At 36.0% G+C, this 9864-nt stretch overlaps 1 protein-coding gene across 4 annotated transcripts in view; it reads right to left on the bottom strand.

The window, feature by feature from the left end:
* The window catches only part of golga2 (golgin A2), a 36815-nt gene extending 33332 nt beyond the window's left edge, over nucleotides 1–3483 (bottom strand). For all 4 annotated transcript variants that reach the window (XM_056255091.1, XM_056255093.1, XM_056255092.1 and 1 more), the window contains exons 1-2: nucleotides 3374–3483; nucleotides 496–615 (exon numbers count right to left, since the gene is read on the bottom strand). In XM_056255091.1, coding sequence (XP_056111066.1) covers nucleotides 496–615; nucleotides 3374–3421 — 168 coding nt within the window. In that variant the 5' untranslated portion in view covers nucleotides 3422–3483. The remainder of the gene's footprint in view (nucleotides 1–495; nucleotides 616–3373) is intronic.
* Between the last annotated feature and the right edge of the window lie 6381 nt (nucleotides 3484–9864).

Below are 9864 nucleotides of genomic sequence, written 5' to 3'. Positions count from 1 at the left end.
AATGTTAATTATACAATAACAAAAAAGTAAGTTGCCAAGGAGACATTTCTAATTTTAAAAAAAACTTTTTTTTCTTCTTCTTTCAGATTTATTTTAATTCATTTGTAGTTAACAGTAATAACCCTAGATCAGACTCTCTGTAATTAATCTGAATAATGACTGTTTAATATTATCAGTGAATTGAACTCTCTTACTTGTAAAGCTGCTTTGAACACAATCTGCACTGTATAAAGCTCTATATATAAATAAAGGTGACTTGGCTTGTAATTACTGGCTGTTCTGTATAAACAGTAGGACTATGCTAAAACAGTTCCTCAAAATGGTGAAGAGGAAATATAATTCATCATATGCAAAAACGACTGATTGGAACGAGGATTATTCCTGCCGTGGGAAAGAGCCACTAACTGAGCAGTCACAAAACAACCAAACCACGACACAGTCGACACTCAGTCCCATCCGCACTGGCTTCACACACCGTGATCGACCGCGACTCACATTGTCTGGAGAGCGTCTGCCAGCCGGTCCATCCGTCTGATCGCCTCCTTTCACTTTCCTCTTCTTCTTCGGTCCGGCACTTACTGTGGATGGGACAGTCTTCTGTTGAAACTCCTTCAGCTGCAGAACCAAAGAGCAGGAACATTAAAGGGATAGTTCACCCAAAAATTAAAATTATCCCATGATTTACTCACCCTAAAGCCATCCTAGGTGTATATTAGGGCTGCACAATATATCAAAATTATCTAAATATCGCAAATGTATACAGGTGAGACTCAAATTAGAATATGGTGCAAAAGTTAATTTCAGTAATTCAACTTAAAAGGTGAAACTAATATATTATATAGACTCATTACATGCAAAGTGAGATATTTCAAGCCTTTATTTGTTATAATTGTGATGATTATGGCTTACAGCTTATGAAAACCATTTCACAATATTCTAATTTTTAATTTGGGGTTTTCATAAGCTGTAAGCCATAATCATCACAATTATAACAAATAAAGGCTTGAAATATCTCACTTTGCATGTAATGAGTCTATATAATATATTAGTTTCACCTTTTAAGTTACTGAAATAAATGAACTTTTGCACGATATTCTCATTTTTCGAGTCTCACCTGTATATCGCAACGGCTTGCAATAACTGGGTCATGAACACAAGACAGAGAAAATCACTCGCTGCTCTCGGCTGAATAACTTTTGTAGCTTTAATAAGAATCAGTATATATTTAATTCATACAGTGAAAACTAAACTGTGTTTTAATTTTACATTTGATTATTCCGTTTCTGTTGTTTAATAACTCTAATGTAGGATAAGCTGAAGCCCTGAACACACTGATGTTAATAACACTTCTTATGCGACAGTAAAACTCGCATATCGAATATCACATTATTTAATGAGTTATCGCATATTGCTATCATGCATCCGTTTGTCTTCATGCTTAAAAAAGCTAGAAGCTAGTTATTTTCTTCCTTACTTCCTAAAAGTGGAGGGTTATTATCGTTAATTAAAATTAAACTATTAAAAGCATTTCTGTTAACTGAAATAAAACTGCCAAAATAAAAAATGTTGCCTTGGCAAAAAAGTCGAAGCACTAAAATTATGAACTAGAGTGGGAATAAAATATAAACTAAAATAAAAATAAATTAAACCTAAATAGCAATATTTATAGAAAAAAGCACACAATGAAATTACAAGAAATTACCTTAAAATATAAAAATAAAAGCTCATTCAAAATATTAATAAAACACTAATAAAACTGATCCAAACCAAAAACTCTGCTGATTAAAGTTAGTGAGCAGAAATGAGAAGATCATGCTGCATTTGTTTAATATTGTTTTATATAATGCAATGACAATCAGACATTACACTATAAAAAATTATTAAATAATTGCTTGGGGAGTGAAAATACTTTTCTAGTCTTTCTACTTTAATTCGACGTGTTACATGCAATTTCTTTGTAATTAATAGTGAAATTTACTAGCAATTCTGTTGTGAAAAGTATTTCTACACAAAGAATTGTGTTGATTGTGATTATGACTGATACTCTTTGGCTGCTGTTGAACTAAATCAAGCATCAATGCACCAGTGCCACTGACAGGCAGAAACTACTCGAGTCAATAATCTGTGCTAATTCTGCCCTAGTTTAAGCACACTGGCTTGAACTCATTCATCAAAACTAAATCAAGTTCCACAGCATTCTGTTCGTGAAGAAGCTCCCGTCCGATCCTGCGATATGGAGAGATTGAGAACGAACACAGTCTCTCTAGTAGGTCAGATTTGTGATTCAGCTGTCATGGGACACATGGGTCTAAATTAATATGAAGCTCTCATATGACAGAGCCAAAACTTAAATTCCAAAGTTGATTTTTTCAAGACATGTTGTTGATGGTCCAGGCCAGACAGCAGCTGTTCCTTTGGCCTGCTTAGTGGAGGTATATATGACACTTAATATTCAGTAATACTATCAAATTGACTGCACTGACACTATTAGAGGAGAACAACATTTGACCTGACTTGAGCTGAATAATGTTTAGAGCTTTTGGATTTGAATTTGTCTCATATATGATGAAGTTTGCATTATTGATTCTCTTATTTGTTAGTGTGCAGCTGCTTTGAAACAATATGTACTGTATAACGTGCTGATTTGACCTAGTGTACACATGAGCTGCACTTTTGGGCATCATCAAGTGCACTCAACATGCATCATTGCACAAAAACACTAATAATCATAGATTTGATCTGTCATTTAATCAATTAAACCTCAAACAGCAACCAAAAAGCGCACTATAAGGGGATCGAAAACCAATTAAACCTATTAGTTAGGCACTTTTACTGTTAACAAAGATTATCAACCAGCTGTTTCAATTGGACCTGTCATTTTAACTAGCAGTTAGCAAGTAGGCTAACACTAATAAGCTGGTTAAACGAGCCTAAAGTCATGAACTTCATAAAAAAAACATTCAATTATTGTCCACTAATTCACATTGTTGTTGTTGGCGTCAGTTTCAGATTTATAAACAACAACAAAACACAGAGGCTAACAACATTAGCTTGCCAAGTTACACTGACATTCACATACAGACACTTTTAGAACATTTCTGACTAGTTAAAATCGTTATAAACGCGTGTAGAGAGATAAACTCTAATGAGTTAATATTCAGGCTTTATCTCAGCTGAATCCCCGAGCTTTCCTGACAGCCGCGCCCGCCCGAGAGTGCCGGATTCCCGGACGCGGGCCTGAGGAGAGGCCGGTAGACGTGGAATGTCAACATGACAGATGGGGCACACACGCTCAGAATCGATTCAATTACAATCGACAGTTGTCTTTTGTTACAAAGATAGTGAAATACTACGTTAAATCACATAACTGTACCTTTTTCTTGGCTGCAGCGAGTTTGATTTGCCTGTTCTGGTCCGCCATCCTCTCGCGCAGCTCAGCGAACGCCAACGGCACCACGTCATCAGATGATCCGTGCGCGTGAGTGCGTGTGCGCATGCGTGAGAGAGGAGGTATCCTATGGACGGATTACTTACGAATTTTAGTCAGTTGCTGATTCCAAATTACATGACAAAAATTCTATGTTACAAATGTAAGTTTTAGCACATTGATTTGAATAGGATAATCTTGTAGGCCTACCATATTGATAAAAAATTACAAAGAGAAAGAAAACATATTCCATTCTTGACCTAACTTGTTAAATCTATTGCACTTATTTCCTGTTATAAAGTGTGACCAGCCAGTTAAATCGATTGAGAAAAACTGTAAAATGCACTTTTCACACTTAATTTAGATGCAGAGGTTATGTCTCCACAACGTACAGCAAAACCAGCCAAAAAGGTATTTTTGCTTCAGAATATTTTTTTTAATTTATTAAATCTGTTTCTGATTTCATTTCATTTGCTCACCCCTCATCTAGACTTCAGTTTCAGTGACCTATAAGTATATAAGAGCCTCTTCTGTCTGATCTGAGAGTCGACGGCTGTTGTGCTGATATTGGTGAAGCCTTACAATTTTATAAGACTGTACAATAACCGGGAGTATATGTTTTAAAGTTACCAACACAAAACTGTGGCTCAATAATTGACATTTGAGGTATGACACATTTTTTCAAAAGAACTGTACAGTTGATTTTCAATGGATTTTCTGTATTAGTTTTGAAATGATAGATTTTAACTTTAATGTTTGACTCTGTTGTTTTATAGATGGGAGGATCTAAACCCCAGGAAAGGTAATTCTGCTCAGACTCCTATGATTAAATATTTGCACTTCATTATATATATATATATATATATATATATATATATATATATACCGTATTGCATCACGATTAATGTCTACAAACTGGATAATTCTGACAATAACTTTTCAAAAATAAATAAAATAGCTGTATAAATTCAGCACTGGTCTGTGTGTCGCTGCAGTGACGTGAGAATCAAACACTCTTTGAATAAGAAAGAGGAGGAGTTTGTAGCCAGAAGGAGAAATGATGTTCTACAAAGCCTGAAGAAAATTAAGATAACCTGCAGTGAGGTAATATTATAGTTTATCTGCCTGGATATTTATAAATGGTGTTTTAGCTGGTCAACATCAATTGTTTGGTCAATTAAACCATGTGCATTTCAGAACAAAGTGCCAAACTTTACTGTAGCATTACTGGGATCTGGAGGAGGACAAAGAGCCATGGTGGGTTTGCTGGGATCCCTGGATCAACTGCAGAAAACAGGTCTTCTGGACTGTGTGCTTTATCTGAGCGGAATCTCTGGATCCACCTGGTACACACACACACACACACACACACACACACACACATGCATTTTGCATTTTGTGCAATTCTTGGATTTGTGTGTAAAGTTTTGACAAAAATATTCAAAGTTTTGAAAACTGTAATAATAATAATAATAATAATAATAATAATACATACTATAAAAAAATGTTAATAATATAATACATTTAATTGATTTAGAAAATAAATAGGCGAAATAAATCTAGAATAAATAAAAGTAATTTGAAAAATATTTTAGAAAGAAATTGACAAATAATTTAGACAGAAAAAAAATTGCATTATATATATATATATATATATAAACATTATTAAGCTATGAATCTGGATCTGAAGCACTACTTGAATTTGACGTCTCAGCACAACATGACAACATGTGCAGTAGATAGATGCTGGGATGATATATGTTATATAATTTTTTTTTTTTTTTTGTTCTTTATTTTTACAGGCAAGTCATTAAGAACAAATTCTTATTTACAATGGCGGCCTGACAAGTGGAATAACCACTTAGGGAAAAGAAAATAGGGCTAAAATAAATACAGTGCATTAGAAAAATATTAGAAATACATACAGGTTAACAATAATACAATTTAAAACACAACACAGTAGACAACACAAAATGATTATGTAGAGAAGCAACTGCATTTGTCCGTGAACAAGGATGATATAATAGTTTTAAAAGATGAAATTGAAATTATTGTATTCAGATTGAGAATATTTAGCAGAGCGTTCCAGTCGCGAGCGGCAGCAGATTGAAAAGAAGCAAGACCAAAGGCAGAGTTAGTTTTGGGAATACATAATTGAAGACGAAGTGAGGACCGGGTGTTGTGTGTGACAGGCTTTGGCTGCAGCAGGAGACCTAAGTGAGGAGGTGAGCGGCCGAGAATGGTCTTGTAAATGAAGGTGAACCAGTAAATTTTGAGGCGATTGTGAAGGGAGGGCCAGTTGACAGATGAATATAAAGCGCAGTGGTGTGTATTGAAAGGAGCATTTATGGCAAACCTGATAGCGGAATGGTTAGGGTGACCAAACATCTGTTTGTTTGGCTGTTTTTTATAAAGTGATGAAAATGCAAAATGCAAAAAAGCAACAAAAAACTACTGGGAAAGATCCACAGCAAAATATAGATGGGCAAACAAGGAGGTTGAGGAAGAAAAACAAGTTTGTGAGACATATTTTTGTTCAATTTGGAGGTTTTTTTTTTATTTTTTTTTTATTTTTATTTATTTTTCTAATACAGAAGAGACATTCTATCATTATATCATTCATTATTTTTGAAACCTGTCATAATAAAACATGTTGAGTAACCTCTGAGAAGCCTATCTGAATTTGTGTCTGGTTATAGATAGTATTTTGTAACAATTTTGTATCCATACAGGAGGCATAGCCTACTTTAAATGTATTGAAATTAATAAGGCATCTTTGAGTAAACTTCGAGTATTATTTGAGAATCTCATTGCCGGGCCGAGTGTCCTGTTTTTGGTGATCAAAATATGGTCACCCTAGGAATGGTAAAGAGTGTCAAGATTTGATAGAGTGGACTTGCAAGCAACCCTGTATATAGTGTCTCCATAGTCTAACATGGGTAGAATAATCATTTGAATAAGAGTAAGTTTGGCAGAAGTAGTGAAGGAAGAGCGGTTTCTGTAAAGAAAACCAAGCTTGGCCTTAACCTTAGATTGCAGCTTTGATATGTGGATGGAGAAAGACAGTGAAGTTGCCCAAGTATTTATATGCAGTGACTTGTTCTAGAATAGCTCCCTTGCAAGTGGTGATTTTAAGGGCTGGAGCATCCCTTACGGTAAAACCACATGGTTTTTGTTTTGAAGGTATAAGAGTGAGTTTGAGTTGTGTAAAGGATTGCTGTAGTTGGAAAAAGCTATCTTGCAAGGTAGTTTGAACAGCATCAGGAGAGGAACCCGTGGCATAAAGGATTGTGTCATCAGCATTTAAGTGAATGAGTGAATTACCAACTGCCTGGGGAATGTTATTAATATAAATTGAGAAAAGTGTAGAGCCAAGGATGGAGCCTTGGGGGACACCCCTGGTGACCGGTAGAGAGTGGGAAAAAGTTTTTTTTTTAAATCTGTGTGTGATAAGTGTGTTGTGGTCCACGGAGTCAAAAGCTTTTGCAAGGTCAATAAATATTGCAGCGCATTGTTGTTTGATATCTAACGCGGATGTAATGTCATTGAGCACTTTAGTGGTAGCTGCAACACAACCATACCCTGATCGGAAGCCAGACTGTGCCCTGGAGATGATACCGTAAGATGATTGATTTGTTGTTTATTAACAAGTTTTTCCATAATTTTAGACACACGACACAAGGCAAGATGGCAATACAATAATGTAGGCCTATACATACAGGTGAAACTCGAAAAATTTGAATATCGTGCAAAAGTTCATGTATTTCAGTAATTCAACTTAAAAGGTGAAACTAATATTATATAGACTCATTACATGAAAAGTGAGATATTTCAAGCCTTTATTTGTTATAATTTTGATGATTATGGCTTACAGTTAAGGAAAACCCCAAATTCAAAATTAAAATATTGTGAAAACGTTTTCATAAGCTGTAAGCTATAATCATCAAAATTATAACAAATAAAGGCTTGAAATATCTCACTTTGCATGTAATGAGTCTATATAAAAATTTAGTTTCACCTTTTAAGTTGAATTACTGAAATAAATGAACTTTTGCACGATATTCTAATTTTTTGAGTTTCACCTATATAAAGGACAAAACGTGAAGATGAAATGATAATGGACAAAGCATTTGATGTCCACAAGAGGGCGACAAAGTCCAACCTTCTCTGCTTGGAAAGGCAGTATTTACAGTTTGTTTTTCAATTGCTAACATAATCTGTTGTCCCATTTCCAAAACTCTTCACTATAGACAGTAAAAGAAAGGTCTTCACACATTCAGGGAAACAGGACCAAACTGTGAATCATTTTTTATTGCTTTCACACAAAATGCATTTAATGACCATGCACATTTCCCCAAATCCAAGAACACTTTTGTCATTCATACTTTACCATCTGCAAAACACATTTGTCATGCCTAGTTTTGTTTTTTTGTTTCACGTCTTATGCTGCGTTCCAGTCCAAAATTGTCATGCCCTACACTCGCTAACTTCCCTCCGTCTCGTTCACTCGGATGTACGTCATTGCTTTCTTTAGAAATGTTGGCCCATATTGATAGGATAGCATCTTGCAGTTGATGGAGATTTGTGGGATGCACATCCAGGGCACGAAGCTCCCGTTCCACCACATCCCAAAGATGCTCTATTGGGTTCAGATCTGGTGACTGTGGGGGCCATTTTAGTACAGTGAACTCATTGTCATGTTCAAGAAACCAATTTGAAATGATTCGAGCTTTGTGACATGGTGCATTATCCTGCTGGAAGTAGCCATCAGAGGATGGGTACATGGTGGCCATAAAGGGATGGACATGGTCAGAAACAATGCTCAGGTAGGCCGTGGCATTTAAACGATGCCCAATCGGCACTAAGGGGCCTAAAGTGTGCCAAGAAAACATCCCCCACACCATTACACCACCACCACCAGCCTGCACAGTGGTAACAAGGCATGATGGATCCATGTTCTCATTCTGTTTACGCCAAATTCTGACTCTACCATCTGAATGTCTCAACAGAAATCGAGCTTATCGATACAGCGGCCTTTAAAATTAAGCCCCGGGGCCCGTTTAATACCGGGTTTCGGTACCCATCCCTAATTATCAGTGTGAATCATTGACGGTGACGAACGCAGCATTCATAGAAATAAAATAAAAATATAATAATGTTATATGTATTTTTTAATAATATTGTGTGTGCAGGGCCCTTATGTCACACACACTTCAGTGCTGTAACGTGTGAGGACAACTGTGTGTTACTGCGTTCTGCACACATGCGATAGAGTTCTGATGTTCAGCGAACCGTTGTGACAATTAAACTCACAGTTTAGAGAATATTAGGACTGTTTCGACAAAAGTGCCAAAGCAATTGAGAAAACGGCGGTAGCTTGGGGGAAAACAGCATTTTTTATGTTTTAGATTAGGACTAAGACTTTTGATAATTTAGCGTTAAGGCCTAATAAAGTGAATGAATACATCTTATATAGCCTATAGGCTATTTAGGTTTTCACGTTTTTCCAGAAAAACAAAACAAAAACGTTTTGACATATTTCTCTCAACGTATTTTGTGTGGGCTGCGCTTCATCAGATCCGGTTTCCAGATCCAGTTTGAAATCCATCAGTTGTGACATGTCAACCGGTAAATGCAACTCCAAAGAAAAATATAAAACTGAAGATATACTGAGATATTATTAAACAATAAAACGGCACTTATCACTGATACTATTCTTGATAAAAAAATCGACATTCTTTGCCTCAGTGAAACATGGCACAAAGACAATGACTATCTTAATCTGAATATGTGTGCCCCAGTTGGATATAAATACATTGATCTGCCTCGAGCTTCTGGCAAAGGTGGTGGCCTGGCTGTAATATTTGGACCTACTGTATCAGTTAATGTTATTGATGCTCCTAGTGTTTCATCTTTTGAATGTCTGGTTTTTAAAATGAATTGTGCCTCACCTGTTCTTGTGCTGCTCATTTATCGCCCACCAAAACCTAATCCTGTATTTTTCTCTGAGTTTACTGAGTTGTTGACACTTCTTAGTCCACTCTGTCCTGCTATGGTGTTGACTGGTGATATAAATTTTCATATTGATAATCCTAACTGTGTTAATACGGTTACCTTTTTGGACATTTTGGATAGTTTTGATTTTATAGAGCATGTTGCTTTTCCGACCCATAGGATGGGCCATACATTGGATGTGGTTTGCTCTGCTGGTGTTGGGATTCAATCTCTGGATGGTTTTGACATGAGTATAAGTGACCACAGACTTATTACTTTTGACTTGAATGGTATGTCTTCACGATCCATTTCTAAACGCACCATTAAATTTCAAAATATCAAGCACATGGATTTCACTCTCATTTCGACTTCTCTCTCTGGGCTTCCCATCACTAACTCTGTTGAGCACTATAATTCCATGCTAACTGCACTTCTGGACGAGT

This window comes from Rhinichthys klamathensis, unplaced genomic scaffold, assembly GCF_029890125.1.
Source record: "Rhinichthys klamathensis goyatoka isolate OS25496 unplaced genomic scaffold, OSU_Roscu_1.1 h1tg000118l_1, whole genome shotgun sequence".
NCBI classification, from domain to species: Eukaryota; Metazoa; Chordata; class Actinopteri; order Cypriniformes; family Leuciscidae; genus Rhinichthys; species Rhinichthys klamathensis.
Note: the sequence above shows the minus strand (reverse complement) of the source record. Positions and strands in the feature narration are given on the sequence as shown.